This window comes from Lynx canadensis, chromosome E2 (genome assembly GCF_007474595.2).
Source record: "Lynx canadensis isolate LIC74 chromosome E2, mLynCan4.pri.v2, whole genome shotgun sequence".
Classification (NCBI taxonomy): Eukaryota; Metazoa; Chordata; class Mammalia; order Carnivora; family Felidae; genus Lynx; species Lynx canadensis.
The window spans coordinates 60275324-60297186 of NC_044317.1; the positions used below are offsets into that span (position 1 = coordinate 60275324).

Consider the following 21863-nt stretch of genomic DNA (forward strand, 5'->3'; position numbering starts at 1 on the left):
CTGGGTCACGGACTCCTGAGGTCGGGTGGAGACTGAGGGGACCGAGAAGGCGCGAGGGGAGGCGCTGTCCCCGCCGCGCAGACTGGCGTCCGCGACTCCTCAACGCCGCCCGGGCTGCCCCGCGCCGGCGCCGGGACGGGGACCGCTGGCCCGGGTGTCTGCTCCGCCCAGAGTCAGATGGCGGCGACCGCGCGCAGGGACCCGGCTCAGGTAAACGCGCGCCCCCCCGGGCCCTCCCCCCCGCCCCAGACCCTCCAGGCCCGAGCGCGGGGCGCCTGCTCGCGTCCCTGCGGCCCAGGTACCGGTGTCCGGGCCGGGGAGGCGCTCGCGTGTGGGGACCCTGTGTCTGAGCGCTGGCACGACAGGGTGCGGGAGCGGGCTGCAGGGGAGGGGCCGGCTGGTGCAGGGCTGCAGGGGGCGCCGAGGGGGAGGAATTGGAGGGTGTGGGGTCCTCCCTCTGCCCTCAGGGGAACAGAGCGTGTGCGGCGGGGTCACGGGGGACTGGCAGGTGGCCATCAGAGGCTGGGAGCCATTGAGAATTGTGAACAGGAAAGGCCTCACCTGAATTAGCCTTTTTAAAAAGTTTTTACAAGGTGCTAAGGGGACCAGACCGGAGGAAGGATGATAATAGGAAGCACAGGGAGGATTTGGTCCCTGTCCAAGGTCATACAGTTGTAAGACTCAGCTCTGGGGACTGAGGATCAGAGAGACTGTAGTTATCCCAGGTCACCTGGCTCCAGGGCCGGGCAGGGGTGCAGGGTAGCCCGGAGCCCATGGAGCCCTGCCATGGTCACCTGCCTCTCCGAACTTTCCTCTTCACACAGACCGTTATCAGTACAGAAGCACTTACGAACCCTGCAGAGGTGAGTGAGTGGATGGTGTTCCAGAACCTCACTGGTCCTGATTCCTCTCTTTATCTCTGTGATTGTGGTGTCCTGACACTCATTTATCATTCTTCCAGGCCTGGGGACTGGGAACAGGTTCCAAGCCCAGGGTCCTCAGACCAGGCTGGGGGTTCTGTGGAGTGGTTCCTGTTGCTGGCAGCCAATAGAATGAGGTGTGGAGGACGGTTGCCCCAGTATAGTACCAGTGTCTGCAGGCCTTTGGAGGGGAGACTGAGCTGAACAAGTGTAGCTCAGTGTCCTTTCTCATGGGAACAGAGAGCACAGGGGCAGGAGTCAGACCTGGGATGGCCCCCTGAGAAGTTGGGTGTCTACTCTGGAGATGGTGGGAACAGTGGGAGCTTTGGAGCAGAGGAGGGATCTGTTCAAGCTCTCATGCTTCCTGCCGCTGCAGCACAGAGAACAGACTGGGCGAGTGAGCGAAGTGGCAGGAAGACCAGGGAGGAGGGCACTGCAGTAGTCCAGTGAGCGCTGATGATGTGGACCAGTGCGGTGGCCTTGGAGGGGGTAGAGATGGCTGGATTCTGAATCAGGTTTTTTCAGTAGACCTGTGATTTTCTGATTTTGAAGGTGAGAGAGAAGAAAGTAGAAGGGTTTCTTAAGAGGGTCTCACCCTCCTGACCTAATCAGAATCTGATCACCACCCCAAAAGGCCCCACCTCCAAATCTCCAAATTCCATCACACTGGGGGTTAGGGCTCCAAACATACCACTTTTGGGAGAATGCGTACATTCGGTCCGTAACACAGTGGGTCACGTTGAGGAGGGGTAATCCCAGTCATGACGATGTTAATAGTAGTCTCGGAAGGGGTGAGTGAGGTCAGAGGCTGGGTCTCATGCTTGGTCACCTAGTTGGGGGGGTGCAGACCAGTGTCTGCGTGTGGGTCAGCGAAAGAGAGGAGTGGTGGGAACAGTGCGGGAGAGTGGATGACCTGATGGGAGCAAGGCTTCTGAGAGGTGGGTGCACATGAGATGATGCAGAAGTGTGGGAGTAATGGAGGCAACATGGTGGTGAGGCCAGGACTGCTGCTTACTCACTGCTCTGGGGTCCCCAGGACTTTGTTGTGACCTTGGTGTGCCTGGGGACTTTCGGTCGGGCAGCTGGATTAGCTTGGGGGCCAAGTGCTCATGTAGGAGAATCTCTGGACCTGGGGTGGAAAGGCTCTGGGACTGGCTCTGGATGAGGGTTGGACAGAGAGAAGAAGGCTTGACCGGTGAGAGCCGATCAAGTGCAGCATGAGTGGAGGAGGGTCATGAGTGCTGAGATCCACAAGTGGTTCCGTGTGGCTGCGGTTGAAGCGAGGAGCTGTCAGGCAGGGAGACCTACGGAGCAGGACTCTGGGCTGCCTCTGGCTGTGGGGGCCATTGGAGGTGTGCTGCTGTAGTTCTGGAACGTGTTTGAATTTGCCAGACTCTATGCCATGGAAGAAGGATGGGGAGTGCCTGTGGTACAGAGCAGGGAGAACTAGGAGAGAGTGGGAAGTGAAGGCCCGAGGGCCCTGGCCTTGAGAACCTAAGAGAGAAATGGGAGCCCACACCCTTGGTTACGTCTGGGACATCTGATCTGGAGAATTGCTTAACGAGAGAGTGTGTCCCTCTTGGGGAACTTGGCAGGGCGGTCTCAGAGAAGGCCTGGCCTGGTGAGTGGCAGCTGCTGGAAGGGGCCTGACATCAGAGTTTTGGTATCGTCTACCTGCCCACCTGCCTGTCGTTGCTGTGGGTGGACATGGTGATCAAAGGGACCAGAAGGAGACAGTGTGCATCAGATGCCCCAGGGCCTGGTATCTTCTCTGAGATGGGGACGTGGGGAGGTGGGTGAGCAGGGGAAGGATGAGTGGGTGGATGAACTTGGGAATCCTAGGGGAGAAGCTGATTATGGAATGAACTGTCCCCACTCTGGCAGAGTTGTGTGACTTTCGAGGACGTGGCCGTGTACTTCTCCCAGGAGGAGTGGGGGCTCCTTGATGAGGCTCAGAGGTTCCTGTACCACGACGTGATGCTGGAGACCTTTGCACTTACAACATCCCTGGGTAAGGCCTTCATCTTCCTCTCAGTGTTGTGAGCTGCTCTTTCTCCCTCTCCCAGAGCTAAACCTTGGCCTCTGCTAACTTCCCCACTTCCTTGGCATGTGTGCTGTGGGTGCCAGTGCTAAGCTATGTTCACTGCCCCAAGCGGTGCCCTCAGCAAGCCGCCCTAATACCTGCTACCCCACCGTGTGCAGGGAAGGGTCTGGGAATCTGGGAGTCCCACAGTCACCCGAATGGATCTCACATTGCTCACCCTCTCCCTGGTGGGATGACTGTGTCCAGATTCGTGGCATCTTGTGCCCCAGGTTCTGCCTCCTTTTTTTTTTTTTAAATTGAGATATAATTGACATGCGACATATTGGTTTTAGGCATACAGTGTAATGATTTGATACTTGTATATGTTGTAGAATGCTTACTACATTACGTGTAATGAACGTTCATCACCATACAGAGTTGCAGATATTTTTTCCTTGTGATGAGAACTTTTAAAGATTTCCTTATGATTGCCTATATCAGGAATTGTAAACATCGTCATGGTCCCTACTTATGTGGTCCTTAGACCTTTCTTGAAAGACCGTCCTTTGAGATTTTAATTGCAGTGTTCCTTTCTGTGATCCGATATTTCCTAGTTGCTCTGGGCTGGTGCTGACCCCTCACCTGTCCTGTCTTTCCCTAAGGACTTGCCTCACTCAGGTCCTACGTAGTTCTCCAACTGGGAGTCTGAGGAGGGTGCTGGCTGCTTCGCAGGGTGGACTTGGCCCGGCGGTCTCAGAGAAGGCCTGGCCTGGTGAGTGGCAGCTGCTGGAAGGGGCCTGACATCAGGGCTGTGTTTAAAGTATACCAGGAACCTGCCCTGTGTTCACCAGCGTTTCGGTGCAGGTGCCACTGGACACATCATTTCTACACCTTTTTTCTGCATACTCTACGCTTTTCTGACTCTGAGTCACATTTCATCTGTGACTTCCATTCCTGGCTGTCGCCAGCTTTCTGACCTCCATCACTTGTTCCTCTCCACCACGCGGTCTGCAGTTCTCCTGTACGTAATGTGTTGTGACGTGTGCACATATCCTTAAATTGTCCTTGAACACCAGATACTCAGTTCCATTGGTATTTCCCTGGGCCTGGGCAGAACCATCGTTCTCAGTAGCGTGGACTTGTCCCCAGACAACAAGTTCCTGCTGAAGGCTGTTGGCATAGGAGTGAATTAGTGATGCTGCCTCCCCTCCCTGTGTGGCACCCCCTACTTGTGCCCTTTGTCCCAAAAGGTCTCCCTCATTCTGTCATCTTTAGAGGCCCAGTACTGCAAAGCAGCCCTCCCTTCAAATTGGTGCCCCATTCTGAAATTATACCCGTGGATTCTGTCTTTGGTTTGAATGTATATTTTTGACGCACATTTTTGATGGGACTTCCCTCTCTTCCTCAGAGGTAAAGTATACTTTATCAGCATTTCTCTGCTTTCAGATTGTTGGTGTGGAGCAGAGAATGAGGAAGTACCTTCTGAGCAGAGTGTTTCTGTAGAAAGAGTGTCACAGGTCAGGACTTCTAAGACAGGTTCGTCAATCCAGAAGACTCACCTCTGTGAGAATTGTGTCCCAGTCTTGAAAGACAATTTGCAACCTTCTGAGCTCCGAGCGGCATATTCTGGGCAGAAATCATACTTGGGTGGAGCGACCAGAGGCTTCTGGTTTGGTGCAAACCTTCACCAGTATCAAAAGCATGACAGTGGAGAGAAAATGTTCAAAATGGATATGGACAGTGCCTTGTTAGTGACGAGCTGCAGATTCCACGTGTCAGCGAGGCCCTTTGCCAGTGGGGAAGGTGGAAAGGACTTTCTAGCTCCCTCAGGCCTTCTCCAGCACCTGGATATGCCCAACAGCGAGAAGCCCCAGAGCAGCATTGAGTGTGGGGAGCCCTTTACCAGCGGAATAAGTCACAAGTGGATCAAATGCAGGAGAGCTTTCAGCAACACTCACACTCTTGACCACCAGAGATTCCACGATGGAGAAGGTCTTGACGAATGTAGCAAATGTGGAAAAGACGTCCGCTGTAAATACAGACCTTTTCAGCACCAGAAAATTCACACCGAAGAAAGATCTTACAAGTGTAGTGAATGTGGGAGGTTCTTTAGTCGCAAAACCCATCTCATTCGACACTGGAGAGTTCACACTGGAGCAAAGCCTTATGAGTGCATAGAATGTGGCAGATCTTTCAGCCAGAAATCTGACCTCATTCAACACCAAAGAGTTCATACTGGAGAGAGGCCGTACGAGTGCAGTGAATGTGGGAAGTCCTTTATCCAAAAATCTATCCTTATTAAACACCTGAGAGTTCATACTAACGAAAGGCCTTACAAATGCATTGAATGTGGGAAATCATTTACCCAAAGTTCTGGCCTTCTTCGCCACAAGAGAGCTCACGCTAGAGCAAGGCCTTATGAATGCACTGAATGTGGGAAATCATTTAGTTGTAAAACCCACCTCATGAGACACTGGAGAGTTCACACTGGAGTAAGGCCTTATGATTGCATTGAATGTGGGAAATCTTTTAGTGAGAAATCTGTCCTCATTCAACACCAAAGAGTTCACACTGGAGAAAGGCCTTATGAGTGCAATGAATGTGGGAAATCCTTTAGCCAGAAATCTGTCCTCATTCAACACCAAAGAGTTCACACTGGAGAAAAGCCGTATGAATGCAGTGAATGTGGGAAATCCTTCAGCCGTAAAACCCACCTCGTTCGACACCAGACAGTTCACTCTGGAGCAAAGCCTTACGAGTGCAATGAGTGTGGGAAATCCTTTAGCCAGAGCTCTGGCCTCCTTCGACATAGGAGAGCTCACCTGCAGTGAATGAGAAATCCTTTAGCTGCAAACTGAGCTCAGTCAACACCAAAGAGTTCACACAAAGTGAAACAGATGCAGAGAATGTGCCCTTTCCTTACTTAGTTTAATTGTGGTGGAGGAAAGCCTCTTGAGCCATCTGCCTGAACTGAATTTATAGATCTGAAAACATCTACAGACTGGAGATTTCCCTGTAAGTTTCAGTTATGCGGGAAGCATGTACAACCTGTCCAGGCTCCTTGCCAGGTTGATGTCCCTGCCAGTTTCGGTGGCAGCAGCCACTTCAGCTCTACCACGTGACCAGTCCCCACAGTGTGCGTCAGTCACCTTGGTCTGCTTGTCAAAGCTGACCTCTGCTCTCCCGTGTGCTAGAGGAAATCAAGAGTATCCTGAGCCTTATGGGATCTTCATTCCCTTCTCTCTTGACAAGTTAGCACATGGACTTGACCCTCTGTTGGCCTCTAGAACACTATCTGGGTTCTGCTGATGGCCTGCGCAGAAGAACTAGCTTTTTGAGAGATCTAACTGGTCTCAGGGAGTGCTCTTGATGAGGTTTTCCAGCTTCCAAGTCATTGAACTGGAAACTCGCACAGCTTTGGCTGGTTTGTGCAATAATAAAGGCCTTTCTGTTTAAGCACCTTTAATCTTAGAAACTCTGTCCACAGTGTAGGGTAGCTTGAAGGACTGCCAACTTGAAGTGGAAAGTTGTGAGGGAATGCAAACGTTGGGTGCCTCAGAGGGGACAGTGTGATGGTGGAGTGTAGTGCTCTCCAGTTGTATCATAGTCTGCGTTGCTGCCAGGACCTCCTAGGAAAGACTGCTCTGTGGTCCTGAGTTTTTGCCTGGATGCCAGAGGTCACCCTGAGAAAGGGGCAGTTGTGACAACACCCGTGCTTTTGGAGACAACGTGAATTTTTCCTTGTTCATGGGATACCTCAGTGCCCAGCAGTGCTGAGGAAAATCAGCCCCAGGTCCTGCAGAGGAGCTGTGCACCCTGATACCCAGAGCTCAGTAGGCCAGTGTCGCTGGCTGTAAGACTGCAGGGGCAAGGGAACCCATAATTGGCACAGAAACACTATCAACAGAGCGTGGGGGAGACTGCCGCAGGGTACATGGAGTGCGCCTCTCCCGGGTGTGCACCCACAGGCGTTTGGGTGACCGACTGCAGGCTGCGAGTGTACAGAAATCTCAGGATCTCCAGGTGGGTTTATCTTGTGTAGCTGAAGTCACTGGCAGACAGGGGTTTCGTGGGTTCCTGTAGCCAATCTGAGCTGTTAACCTCAAGGCCGTTGCTGTACAGGCAACAGAAGAAGGCAGGGGAGAAGGGAGATCCTGTACTCTGGGGATATGGCTATTGTGACCCAGCTAGCAATGCCCTTACTCTGGTGGAAATGGCTTTCACTGTTGGCCAGTATTAACTGCCACTGAGGAAAGGCTGACCCTCAGGCATGAGTGAGACAGTGGAGTCAATACAGTGTTCCCAGACCTGATGTTCCGAAGAGTGGGAGATTTGGATTTTTATTGTGAACCACTTCTGACAGCTGTATTAAGTTAAAGCATAATAAACATAGACTAAATTGAACGTATTTATTTAAAAAAAATTTTTTTTTTCAACGTTTATTTATTTTTGGGACAGAGAGAGACAGAGCATGAACGGGGGAGGAGCAGAGAGAGAGGGAGACACAGAATCGGAAACAGGCTCCAGGCTCTGAGCCATCAGCCCAGAGCCTGACGCGGGGCTCAAACTCCCGGACCGCGAGATCGTGACCTGGCTGAAGTCGGACGCTTAACCGACTGCGCCACCCAGGCGCCCCAAATTGAACGTATTTAAAGCATTACAACATGGTAAGTTTTGACTTGTGTACACTTAGGAAACCGTCCCTGTTAGCAGTGATAATGAGCATGCCGGTCACCTGCATGTTTTCCTTTCTCCCTTTTATAATCTCTCTCTGGCCCTCCAGGCAACGATTGATTTGCATTCTTTTAAAATTGATTGCATTTTTGGGGGCGCCTGGGTGGCTCGGTCGGTTAAGCGTCCGACTTCGGCTCAGGGCATGATCTCACGCTCCATGAGCTCGAGCCCCGTGTCGGGCTCTGTGCTGACCGCTCAGAGCCTGGAGCCTGCTTTGGAGTCTGTGTCTCCCTCTCTCTCTGCCCCTCCCCTGTTCATGCTCTGTCTCTCTCTGTCTCAAAAATAAATAAATGTTTAAAAAAAAATAAAATTGATTGCATTTTCTAGAATTTTATGATTAACCATAAAGTGTTTGCTCTTTTTTTCTGTTTTCTTGATGCGGCGTTGAGAATCCTAAATGGCTCCTGTATGAATCATTTATTCTAATTTCTGAGTAGCTTTCTCTTTGATGTGTCATCAGCTGCATTTATCCATTCATCTGTTGATGGATATTTGGATTATTTCCAGTGTTGAGTTTTTGCAGATAAAGCTGGTGTAAACATTTGTTTATAATTCTTTATATGGATATGTGTTTCATTTCTCCTATTTTAATGACTCCTAGTGCACTGCCTGAGTCATGGGGTAGGTAAATATTTAACTCCTTTTTAAAAATTGCCAAGCAGTGATCTAAAATGGTTGTGTCTTTTTGCATTTCCACCAGCAGCATGTGAGACTTCCAACTCCTTCACACCCTTGCCAGTGCCTGGTAAGATGACTTTTAATTTCACCTTTTTAAAATAAGTACTGTTATCTCATTTGTTTTCATTGTATTTCCCTAAGGATTTATGGTGTTGAGCATTATTTCATGTGTTTGCTGTTTATCTTTTTTAGTAAACTGCCTCTTCTTACCTGTGGACTATTTTCTCTCTTATGAAATTTGGTTATTTTCCGTTTAGTAACAAATAAGATGAAACAAAACAGACTTAGGTTGGAATATTCTTTGTTCTTCAGTAATGTGGGCAACTTCTTTGCTGCATGGAATAGTTGTTTTTTTTTGTTTTTTTTTTTTAATTTTTTTTTTCAACGTTTTTATTTATTTTTGGGACAGAGAGAGACAGAGCATGAACGGGGGAGGGGCAGAGAGAGAGGGAGACACAGAATCGGAAACAGGCTCCAGGCTCCGAGCCATCAGCCCAGAGCCCGACGCGGGGCTCGAACTCCCGGACCGCGAGATCGTGACCTGGCCGAAGTCGGACGCCCAACCGACTGCGCCACCCAGGCGCCCCTGGAATAGTTGTTTTTGAGTACTCGAAGAATATTCTGTCATTTTTTCTTTATGGGTATTCTCTTTGGGGGGATATGCACAAGGTAGTGGCCACCTATATGATTTATTAGCATACTTTCCATCACTTTTTAAAATATTTATTTTATTTTTATATTTTTATATATTCTCGAGAGAGAGCTCATGCACAAGTACAGGGGAGGGGCAGAGAGAGAGTGGGGACAGAGGATCTGAAGCGGGCTCTCTGCTGACGGCCGGCTGACAGCAGAGCGCCCCGTGGGAGGCTCAAACTCACGGACCGCGAGATCATGACCTGGGCCGAAGTGGGATGCCTAACTGACTGAGCCACCCAGGCGCCCTTCCATCACTTTTCTAGGCGTAGACATTCCATATATTGTATTCAATAACATGATAAATTAAGCCTTAGTTTCTAGCATTTGCTGACTTTATTGGTATAAGTTCTCCCATGATGACCAATTTCAAACTGCCGACATGATGTCCCCAAACGGGGTTGGGAAAAGTTGGCAGTAGCACGCCATTCTATTTCTACCCTATTGATAGAGTACCCACAGATGGCCTCCACACCGTATGTGATACGAAAACAGTAAAGTGATCAGGGAGTGACACTATTTGAGTATTTGTGACTTCAAGTTTGGCTGATGTATAATTGACTAAAATGCGCATGTTTAAAATGTGTATTTGGACGTTTTGATTCATAAAAACAAAAGCTTCCTTGTGCGCTTTTAAAATTCATTCTCCTCCTCTCTCTCTAAAAAAAGGAAAAAAAAGATAAACCAGGGGTACCTGGGTGGCTCAGTTGGTTGAGTGGCCAACTCTTGATTTCAGCTCAGGTCGTGATCCCAGGGTCATGGGATCGAGCCCCTCATTGGGCTCTGTGCTGAGCTTGAAGCCTGCTTAAGATTCTCTCTCTCCGCACCGCCCCCCCGCCCCTCTCCCCAACTCACATGTGCATGCTCTTTCTCTCTTCCTCTCTCTCTAAAATAAAATAAATTAATTAAAGATAATCTTCCCAACATAGAATTACTAATACAAGGACATATTCAACGCTTTTTAATGGCTACTTTCAAATATACACAGAATGGAAAAGATTATGGACCCTTAGTCTTCCGTCATTATTTAGGGTCATTCTTGTTTCATCTCCCTTCATGTATATCAGTGAGTTATTTTACCCACTAAACCCAGACATCATGGTGGGGTTTTTTGTTTTGTTTGTTTTTAATGTTTGTTTATTTCCGAGAGAGAGAGGGGCAGACTGTGGGCAGGGGAGGGACAGAGAGAGAGACACAGAATCCGAAGCGGGCTCCAGGCTCCGAGCTGTCAGCACAGAGCCCCACATGGGGCTCAAACTCACAAACCGTGACATCATGACCTGAGCTGAAGTTGGACTCTTTTTTTTTTTTTAATTTTTTTTTTTTAACGTTTATTTATTTTTGAGACAGAGAGCATGAATGGGGGAGGGGTCAGAGAGAGAGGGAGACACAGAATCTGAAACAGGCTCCAGGCTCTGAGCGGTCAGCACAGAGCCCGACGCAGGGCTCGAACTCATGGACCGTGAGATCATGACCTGAGCCGAAGTCGGCAGCCCGGTTTGGAAGGAACAGCTCCCTCCTCTGTCACTGCAGGTCTGACAGTGCGCTGATGGGAGCACAGCAGGTGCCTGTACAGTCATCCCTGTTTCCTTAAGGCCCGGGCCACAGTCCTCCACGGGTACGGGGGGTGATTTTAGAGGGCACACGGACATGTCTTCACGTGGCATGGGTGGGCACTCCTGCAGCCAGCCCTCTCCGTTCTCGTTCCCCCGATTGGCCTCAGGAGAAAGTCTGGGTTTAGTGCTGAGTCTGCGTACCCCTCTACACATTACTAATTTCCCTTTCTGCAAGCCGGGAGCAGTCCCGAGGAGGCCCCATGAGCTTGCTGGGACGTAGTAGCATTATTTTGATTTTATTGTTGTGTTTTCATGGCAACTTATTCTTTATGGCAAGGAAAATTTTTTCCCATTTACCAGAGCTTTGGAAAGAATATAATAATTTAGGAAAAATAAAATATGTGTCACTTTAAAGAGATAAATTAGTAAACACAAAACAAAATAAAACAACAGCCAGAGCTAACATGTCCTAAACACTGACCACGTGCCTGTCCTGTTCCAGGCCCTGGGATGTCTCACTCAGTTTTTTCTCCCCATATCTGCTGCTCAACAAAGTAAGCAAAATGTGCCCGCTGCAGGGAGTGCCTCACAAAGCTGAGCTCACTCACAGTAGGTGACCTGCCTACTTGGTTGCAGCTGTCCTCTGGCTTTGATGGTCAGGATTCTTTAGGACTGTTGGAAATGTTTTTGGAAATGTTGGGGAGTGGACGATACTTGGCGTCTGGGTAAATGTGCTTATTTTATTCAGTATAGAGGAGTTTACCTTTTTCAGAATTTCACATAAGTCGAGTCCTTTCTTAGGTGGTTTCTTTTATACGGCACAATTGTTTTTTGATGTTTATCTCTGCTGTGTCAAGAATAGTCAGATTTTGCTTTTCTTTTAAAAAAATTTTTAATGTTTATTTTCGAGAGGGAGGGAGAGTGTGAGTGGGCGAGGGGCAGAGAGAGAGGGAGACACAATCTGAAGCAGGCTCCAGGCTCGGCTGTCAGCACAGAGCCCGACGCAGGGCTCGAACCCACGAACCGCGAGATCATGCCATGAGCCGAAGTTGGATGCTCAATCGACTGAGCCGCCCAGGCGCTCCGGTATTGCTTTTCTTTTGAGTCGTGTAGCGTATAGGTCGATATTTTGTACTCTGCGGATATCACGCCATTTGTGCATTCGTCTGTTCATTAGCATTTGGATTGTTTTCAGTCCCTGGCTCTTAAGATAAAGCTGCCACAGACATTTATGTGAAGTCTTCATGGAAATATGTCTCATTTCTTTTGAGTTCATACCTAGGAGTATCGTGCCTAAGTCAGAGGGTAGTTGGATATTTGGGGTTTTTTTTAGGAAGCTGCCGACTGTGTTCTAAAGCGGGTATGTAATTTCATGCCCCCACCAGTAGCGTGAGTGTCTTTTCCCTACAACCTCATCAATATTTGGTATAATTAGTCTTTTTAACAACGTTAGCCATTCTAATGTTTCTTGAATCCTTGTAAAAGGGGAGAGGGGGAGAGAAGCCCAGGGCTTGTTAGGCTTCTTTGATTTTGAGAGAGAACTTTTCCTCCACCAGGAAGGAGGACTCCTCACCCACTGGGGCCACGAGAGGTGGCCAGCATTGGGATCCTAGAGTGCCCATTCCTGCCGCTTGGGCCACAGCATTCGGCGGACCTTTGATGTCTCCTCATGTTCCCTCTGCAGGCTGGGTGGATTGTCCTCCCTCTTTGCTGACCAAACACACTGAACTTGACAATGTCCACTCGAGCTTTGCTCCCTGTGAAGGGTGCGGAGATTTGTACTCACAGCTTCCCAGCGGGCACTAAGTGTCCCTATAGCTTGTGTTTCTGTGTGCGTGTTTTGTGGTCTTTTGCGTGTGTGGTTTGCAGTGGAATGTGTAGGAGCATTTCACTAACGCGGACTGTTCTCCTTCCCCTCAGATAGCATTCTGTACCCGAATTTTCCAAGTTTCTCTGGAGATATGCATACTCAGCATCACTGTGAAGGCTAAAGGAGTGAATTTCGGTGATAAAGTTTATCCAAGAGGAGTGACGCTGTTGTATTAATCATTATTTTCTGTACATTTTGATATTTTTATGTCTTAAATAACCTTTTGGCTGGGGCTGGCCAATTCTTGGTGATACCAGAGGGCCCAGCCGGGAGCGTGTCTCTGCCGTGCAAACGGACCAGTCTAGAGCCACGCCTCCTCCGTGTGGCCCACGCACCCCACCAGGCAGTATTCCTCGGCCTGGGTCACTCCAGGACCAGGTGCCAGGCAAGTAGGGACCACCCCTGGGCCTGAAGCCTGCTGAGGTAACTCCAGCCAGCCAGTCCTAACCTGCTCCCCTGGCCCTGCCTCGCCTTCTCGGAAACCCCGGGAAAGTCTTCTGGCCCAGGTTCTCCCCTGGCTCGTGCTTCTGGACCCAAACCTGGTCTTCCTTCTGTGGCTCTGCCTGGCTCTTCCTTCAGTGGTGCTGACCTCTGTCGCTACTCGGGCACCTTTGTACACGGAACAGGTGCAGTGAGGGCCGTGGCTGCCCGCCCGGACATCCCAGGCTGCAGATGCTTCCCTCGGGGGGGGCGCAGCTAGCCGCCGCCGCTGCTGTTTTCTGTGCCTGCCGTGTGCCGCCGTGACGTTCCAACCTGAACCGTAAGAGAACCTTGGAGGCGCGCGGCTCTGGGGTCCGCTCGTGTCCTAGGTGCTGGGTCCAGGTTGGCGGTGGCTGTAGTTCCCTAGGTTGGCGCCTTACCTTGAACATCATGGTCTGCTGGGCCAAACCTCATTTGACCCTGAGTTCCTGGCAGTGACCTGGGGTATTTGCGTGTCTGGCAAAGGCTCCCACAAGGAAGCGAGGACAGGCCTCCTCCAATGGGGCTGTGTTGGGGTTGAGTCTGGTCAGCCTGCCCACCGGTGCTGAGGCTGCAGAGGGCCTCCTGGCTTGCCCTTCTCAAGGGCATTCCTTGCGGGGAGTCTGGGTATTGGTCCCCATGAGCTATAGATCTGCTTTCAACCAGGCGTGGGTCCCTGGGATTTGCAGGGGTCTGCTGGGGCTGCCTAGCACCGAGGGCTGTCCTCCTCATGGGAAGCCAGAAGTAAATGTTTCAAAGGCACATCCCTTGTTGCTTGCTTTACTGTTGTCACGATCCGTCCCCCAACCAAGTAGGATATAAGGGATCCCATCCTTGGACACTTGTGACTCCTGTTAAATTTTCAAAAGGTAAAAAGAAAAACCGGCACTCCCCCTTAAGCACCTGAGGCTTCTCTGCTCGTTAGAGATGACAGATGTCCCTGTCACTACTGGGGCCCTTGTAGGTGCCGCTGCCTGGTAACAAGCTAGGAGTCTCTGTAAGCCAGAGGTCCCCGAGTCAGGATGCTGCCCACATTGCTCTTTTGCATGTAGACCCCCGGCCCCTCTGAGGGCGACTGGGACCACCAGGAGCTGGGCCGATAGACACCCAAAAGGGAAAAAAGGAAAACACTGGGGAACATACAGGAGACAAAAGGGGAAATGGGGTGGGGAGTATAGACAGCTGCCTAGAGACAAAGTCATTCTAAAAGATTTTGCCTAAGGAGAAAAAAATGAGGGGGCACAGGATGGCTCAGTCCGTTAAGCATCTGACTCTTGTTCTCAGCTCAGGGCTTGATCTCAGGGTTGTGAGTTCAAGCCCCGCATTGTGTTTGTTCTGTCCTGGGTGTGAAGCCTACTTAAAAAGAAAATGGGGAGATGAGCTGTCCAGGGGAGAGTTGGCCTGGGAGCACCAGGCCCCTTAGCTTACCCCCATGCCCCCTTTTTTCTTGTAAGCCCGAGACACAAAGTAAAGAAGTCACCTTCAGGCAGCTCAAAGCGTGAATCAGAGGTAGAGACAAAGGAAAGAGGAGTAAAGATTGCTCCGGAGGCAGCTGCAAGCCCGAGTTCGGGGGGCTCAACCCTACGTGCTGAGCAGATGCCAGGACTAGTAGCAAACGGTGCCGGCCCTCAGTGACTTGTTTAAGAAACACACCCTCGGGGCGCCTGGGTGGCGCAGTCGGTTGAGCGTCCGACTTCAGCCAGGTCACCATCTCGCGGTCCGGGAGTTCGAGCCCCGCGTCGGGCTCTGGGCTGATGGCTCGGAGCCTGGAGCCTGCTTCCGATTCTGTGTCTCCCTCTCTCTCTGCCCCTCCCCCGTCCATGCTCTGTCTCTCTCTGTCCCAAAAATAAATAAACGTTAAAAAAATTTTTTTTTAAAAAAAGGAAAAAATAGGGGTGCCTGGGTGGCGCAGTCAGTTAAGCGTCCGACTTCAGCCAGGTCACCATCTCGCGGTCCGGGAGTTCGAGCCCCGCGTCGGGCTCTGGGCTGATGGCTCGGAGCCTGGAGCCTGCTTCCGATTCTGTGTCTCCCTCTCTCTCTGCCCCTCCCCCGTTCATGCTCTGTCTCTCTCTGTCTCAAAAATAAATAAACGTTAAAAAAATTTTTTTTTAAAAAAAGGAAAAAATAGGGGTGCCTGGGTGGCGCAGTCAGTTAAGCGTCCGACTTCAGCCAGGTCACGATCTCGCGGTCCGGGAGTTCGAGCCCCGCGTCGGGCTCTGGGCTGATGGCTCAGAGCCTGGAGCCTGCTTCCGATTCTGTGTCTCCCTCTCTCTCTGCCCCTCCCCCATTCATGCTGTGTCTCTCTCTGTCCCAAAAATAAATAAACGTTAAAAAAAAAAAATTTAGAAACACACCCCGAGATAACGGGGAAAGAGAGTAATAATGTATACATACGTTTAATACTCTAACATTCATATATAATAAGTTGTGTGTTCATATATGTTATAGCAAAGTGCTGCAATGTGACCCCATTTAAGAATTAAAAACCTCAAAAAAAAATTAAAAATCCAGAATGTATACACCAACAAATTTCTGTTAACAAAAAGGTAAAAAAAGAGACTGATAGGGTTTGGTGCCTATAAAACCTAGATTCTTTTTTTTTTTTAATGCTTTTTATTTTTGAGAGAGACAAAAAGAGTGTGAACAGGGGAAGGGCAGAGAGAGAGGGAGACACAGAATCCGAAGCAGGCTCCAGGCTCTAAGCTGTCAGCACAGAGCCCGACGCGGGGCTCAAACCCACGAACCGTGAGATCATGACCTGAGCCGAAGTCGGACGTTTAACCCACTGAGCCACCCAGGCGCCCCATAAAACCTAGGTTCTGAAGGTACTTTAACATTTGCTAAAATGCACCAGGTGACAACTTCATGGACTTAATTGATACTGTTACTTAAGAATATTCTGGTTACATCTGAGGATCCCACTAAATTTAAACGTTGTGCCCTTTGTCACCTTAGAAAGTAAATAAACAAACAAAAAGTAAATAAACATAAAATTGGAGGAAAAGCGAGTATGCCTTGGTAGCCTTGCCTCAATTTCCCATAGTCATAGGACCCATTGCTTTAAAATCGGGTATGGATGCTCTGACAAAATAATGAATTAAAGCCTTTAACAGTTCCAAATTGACTTGATGAAAGGAGACACCATAATGCCTATTTGGAATATTAACATGGCCCAATGTAAGTTAAAATAAGACCTTCAAGGGTTAAAACTTACTGTGTGAAGACTAGTTGATAAGGGGGTGGTTTCCCCACTGTTCCACCACTTGACAGCCCAATTTTGCTTTTTCTGGATTCTGGAAATAACCGGGTTCCTCGTGATTAATTTCTACGGCCGGGATGTTGTGGTCCCATCCATGAAGGCCCCATGCCCAATATTATTAAAATTACTGATTCTGTTCATCGGTAACTGATCAGTATTTTGTGCTTGTAGATTTGGCTGACGTGTTCTGTTTATTTCAGCCTATTTTAACCAAGCCTCTCAAACGCAGTTTGTTTCCACTTGCAGTGGGACACAAGACTCTTTTCCCAGTTCACACACGGGCTACAATGACAGCTTTGCCATCAGTCTGCACACGTCCACCTTTCTCCAAAAGCACAGGTGTGACACTACATTGATGCTGTCCTCCAAGGAGACTCACTTGACACACTTATTGAGGACATGGAAGTCCAGCGTTGTTTAGTCCTTTGGGTTCTAGTGATGACATACTCCTCGTTACAGATCTCACTTCCAAATTCACATCAGCAGGCATTCCTGCTGCCGCCCTCGTAAACTCGTTTCCTTAGAGGCTTTGGCAGCCTCGCGCCTCCTGGGGTCTAATACTTTGGATGGGCATTAGTTGTTCGAGGGCTTCTGACACAAGAAACCCCCTCTCCACCTTGTGCCGTACACCATTAAAACCACAACGGGGGTGGTGGGGGAAGCCACAAGTGACTGACTATGTGCCGGGCCGTTCTGGAAGTGGAGGCTCACATAGACCCTGAGCTTGTGACCCTCCACACCCAGTTGCCCGTTGCGTTTTGAGTCATCGAAACACCACCCCACAGGCTCCTCTGTTTGTATGTGAACACCAGGAGGCCATGTTCCTCAGCCTCGGTCATCCCAGGGCCAGTCCGCCTGGCAACTCAAAGACCACCCTTATGATTCAGAACCCGCCAAAATTATGCAGACTAGTCATTCCTAAGGTGTTCACCCTGCCGTGCCTTATGTTTTTTTCAGAAACTCCCCGTAGAGTCTTCTGGCCTAGGCTCTCCCTGTGCTCCTACTTCTGTTTTATGACTCAAATCTGGTGTTCCTTCTGTGAATGCATGCCCTGCCTCCCACTTCTAGGGGAGTTGTGAGGGACATGAACGTTTTCTTTCGGTGGCATTGACCTCTCGTGTCATCACTTATACATTATGCTTTTATACCTGGCACAGAACTACTGTCAATAGGTATTTTAATAATCTCTATAGAGTTAATGAAATTACAGTTAAAATTCTTAAATTTTTTTTCCCCAGGGGAGTTGAAAAGCTTACTTGGAAACTAGTATTAAAAATAAGCATATGGCCAAGAATAGTCAAGACATGTAACGAGGGCTAATCATGTATTTTCTGTGGTTTGTTATTATGACAGGATATTATATTTATATCCATTAAGGCAGAACAGATTCTTGGGTCCTACTAAATGTACCCCTACCCCTTCCCACCTCCCCACCAATCTAAAAACTCCTTTATTCCTACATAGAGATAAGGGAACATATTGAACTTATGCCAGAATATCCTGAGGAGTAAACTGAGATACTTGAAGAAACTAGTGATAATAGAAGCAGAAGATTAAAGCATTTTAATACTTTCTTGCAGGAAACATTGTTCTTATATACTTTTTAATGTTTATTTATTTTGAGAGAGAGATTCCCAAGCAGGCTCCATGCTGTCAGAGCCCAATGTGGGGCTTGATCTCATGAACTGTGAGATCATTACCTGAGCTGAAATCAAGAGTTGGACACTTAACCAACTGAGCCACCAAGGCACCCCTGTTCTTATATTTTCTTCTAGAAAAGTTTCAGACGTCTAGAAATGTCATAATAATACTTCAGTGAACACCAATACGCCCTTGAACACCCATCACCTAGTGTTTACACATTAGTAACATGCTCACTCCCATCTAGCACCCCACAGTACTTTTATGTTTATCATCTAAGCATCATAGCAACCGTGTTGCTATCAAGTTTAGGAAATTTAACATCGATAAATGGTATCTAATAAACACTTCCATTTTTGCCAATTGCTAGAGATATTTTCGTTGTAATCTTTTCTGATCCATGATCCATTCTAGAGTCATAGATTTTGATATGTATCTCAGCCTCTTTCAGTTTGGAGCACTTCAACCTTTGTCTTTCATGGAACTGCCTTTTTGAAAATTAATGGTTATGGGGCGCCTGGGTGGCTCAGTCGGTTAAGAGTCCCATCTTGGGCTCAGGTCATGATCTTGCGGTTCGTGAGTTCAAGCCCCTTGTCGGGCTCTGTGCTTAAAGCTCAGAGCCTAGAGCCTGCTTCAAATTCTGTGTCTCCACCTCTCTGCCCCTCTCCCACTCACGTTCTGTCTCTCTCAAAAATAAATAAATGTTAAAAAAATTTTTTTCAAAGGTACAGAAAGAGTACCATAAAGCCATCTAAATAATAGTCCAGAAGGGACATCATTGAGGACCAGACTAAATGAAATGAGGCCAAAGAAAAGACACTCATGTTCTAAATTTCTATTATTTTCCTACTTTTAATCATGTTTTGTACCATCTCCTTTTCATCCTGAGATGCCATGAAAGCATGGTGTCCACAGGACCCGAGACGACTGGAGTCCAACCGTTCTATACAAGCTTCACCGAGACTCTGGAAAAATCAAGGTTATATGAAATGATTTTGGGAGAAGGACATTAGGTGAAGCAGCCAGAACTGTAGCCAGTGGAGAGAAGAGAGAAAAAAGGGAGAAAACCATGCTGGCCAAGAGTGAGTCTCACAGAAGAAAGAGCTCATGAAAATGGTCCGACTCTTACAGAATAAAAGAGTGGAAGAAAAATAGGAATGCTACACACCACGGAGAGTACTATTGACACATATATACTGATTCAGTGACGTCTTCAGTCAACTGAATAAATAATAAAAGTGAGATTCTAGTGATTGATAGCACGGTTATCAAAAGAAGATTCAAATACAGAGAACAACAAGATTTTAAAAGGAGGAAGAGTAAAGGTCAAGTGAAATACCCTGATTCCAGGATGGAGAATATGAACAAAAGACCAGAGGTGGACAGATGAGGAAACAGACTGAACAAACAGATGACCGTCCACAACAGCAAAAGACCTCAGCAGTCAACACAGAGCAGAAGATGGATGTAAAATGGACACATCCCGTGTGATTCTTAGAAGGAATGAAGTATACAGAGGAAACCCTCCTACTAAAGGCTTCTTTTCTGAGGACTGATTCTGAGAGAGCTTAGGTGAGGAGCATTAGGGAGGAGAGAATAGGTTCAGAAAGAAAAGTTGCAGAATTGAGACACACGAGAATCAGCACAGCCGCAGCCTCCTTAAGGGGGTTACAGTAGCATCACTATCTTTACTAGAGTTTGTGATCCCATGTACCAGAGCTCTGACATCAGTCACCCTCATGAAAGCTGTTTCTCATGCACACTTCACAAATCGCCCAGTCCCACCTAGCTCAGCACCAGGTTTATGTGGCCCCTTTCCCTTCCAGCCATCCCAATCCCACTGGAGCACAGGGAACATTGCAGGGACGCATAATATGGAGTTTCTGACTGGATTGCAACCACGAGCAAACCCAACTTTGAAATTCCACTCTTCTGTTCAAATATTGTGTGATGCCCCACGACTGTTCTGAAGGTATCATCAAACAGCTAGCTTACTTCTGCAGTTGTGTTTGGAATTTATTTGAGGGCATCCAAGTGGCACCAAACACTTCTGGACTCAGTGGCAACAACTTGAGACCCAAGTGACTTAAGTCTTCTCCTAGTGAAACTGCAGGGGGGGTGGGGGGGAGAAGCTTTATCGTAAATGTATTCCTAAAGTCTTCACTAGCCCATGCAAGAATGAGAGGGGAGAATGGGATCTCATGTTTTTAGGAGTTTGTGTATTTAATCAAATAAAGCTGAGAATATATTTAATGACCATGTTGTTTCAAATGATTCTAAAAGGAGAGAAGGGTAGAGACAGGAAATTTAGCAGGACTTATAAGAAAGAGAGGTTTGTTTGTTTTTGTGAGAAAAATACCCACTTCTATTCTGCTGTTATGGGATGTGTACTGCAAAGTAGAAGTGAGAATACCTCCCTTTTTTGTGCCTAGCTGTTGGCTAAATTACAAATAATTTTATGGGGCACCTGGGGGGTTTTGTCAGTTAAGCATCCCGACTGTTGATTTCTGTTCAGGTCACGATCTCACGGTTCTTGAGATGGAGCCCTGCGTCAGGCTCTGCGCTGACAGCACGGAGCCTGCTTGGGATTCTCTGTCTCCCTCTCCCTCTGCCCCTCCTCCTCTCATGCATGAGCGCTCTCTCAAATAAATAAACAGAAAAAAAAAAAAAGGGTCAGGCTCACCCTGTCTTGTTCCTGACTCTGTTCTCAATCCGACTTGTCCACAAAGTGCTTAAATATATAGGAGGAAAGATGAATTTATAAATGGACAATATTCAGAGACCTACATTCTAACCTTTGTAGCGACCTGACCAGTGTATGGAAATAGTTTCTTTTGCACAGTGGGCAAAGTGGAGCCTAAAGAGAAAGGAGCACGAGAGGACTGAGGGTGGGGGGCATACAGCAGTCAGTGCACTGAGACTCACCAGCCACAACCGGGTCCAGCAGAGTGAGCCAACCAAAAGGCAGAAGGATGAAGACAGCGAGGTAATGGAGACAAATGTGCTTACCTGGATGAGGACGCTCTGGGTGACTTTGGTCTCAGCAGAGCATTTGGGGGACAGGTTTTTGCTGTGAATGTGGAGAACGTCCTGCATACGTCTGTACAAGATGAACTCCACAGAGCCACTAGCCCAGACCATCAGGCCCAAACGCAGCACATCAGTGGGAAAAAAGAACACTAAATACAATACGTGTACGTTTCTGTTGATAAGTGTCAGACCAGCACACCAGGTCTGTTCTCTGTGATTGACTTTCCTTTGCGTCTGTAATACGCAAAGGAACATACTATTTACCAGCATGTGGAGGGTCCAGCAGACAATAATGGAAAAACCTAAGTTCGAGCTTTGGCCTCGAACTTCATCCGCTAGGGTATGCTAGGGCTAATTGTGTAATTTCCTTTTCAGACTGCTTTCCCTTCTCCAAGAGAAGTTCTTTTAAGGACCACAGGTATTGTCCATCACTGTGTGATGATCCTTTAATCACATCCAGGGTTCAAACAAAGAGCAGTAAATGTCTACATTTTGATGACTGTCACTCAAGTACATAGCGGGTGCCTGTGATCAGAGAACTTACCAAGTGTCGCATCCCTCATCACGCACATGGAGGTAACGATAGTATGACTCCTGCTGATCCTTAAAGCGGAGTCTGAAATTCTAACTACAGAATTACCGTCTAGTAACCAGTTGCCCTCCTTGCCAACCAGTGACACTGATGATCACACCAACTGAAATAGGAGGAGTCAGAGACGGACGTAGGATTTCTTAGCTGCCGCTGTGTTCAGAAGTGTGGTTCATGCCTTAGAAAATGTCCTATCTCTATGTGTGGAAGCGTGTGTCAATACCAGTACCCACCTGGGGCGCCTGGGTGGCGCAGTCGGTTGGGCGTCCGACTTCAGCCAGGTCACGATCTCGCGGTCCGGGAGTTCGAGCCCCGCGTCGGGCTCTGGGCGGATGGCTCGGAGCCCGGAGCCTGTTTCCGAGTCTGTGTCTCCCTCTCTCTCTGCCCCTCCCCGGTTCATGCTCTGTCTCT

At 48.5% G+C, this 21863-nt stretch overlaps 1 protein-coding gene across 1 annotated transcript; it reads left to right on the forward strand.

Annotated features, from left to right (window-relative positions):
- Positions 1-4: 4 nt before the first annotated feature.
- Positions 5-20212, forward strand: LOC115502287 (zinc finger protein 530-like). The gene is made up of 5 exons (XM_032591260.1): positions 5-210; positions 2805-2931; positions 4390-6966; positions 8378-8422; positions 18723-20212. The coding sequence occupies exons 1-3, from the start codon at positions 178-180 to the stop codon at positions 5772-5774; spliced, it is 1545 nt and encodes a 514-aa protein (XP_032447151.1). The 5' UTR covers positions 5-177; the 3' UTR covers positions 5775-6966; positions 8378-8422; positions 18723-20212.
- Positions 20213-21863: the final 1651 nt, after the last annotated feature.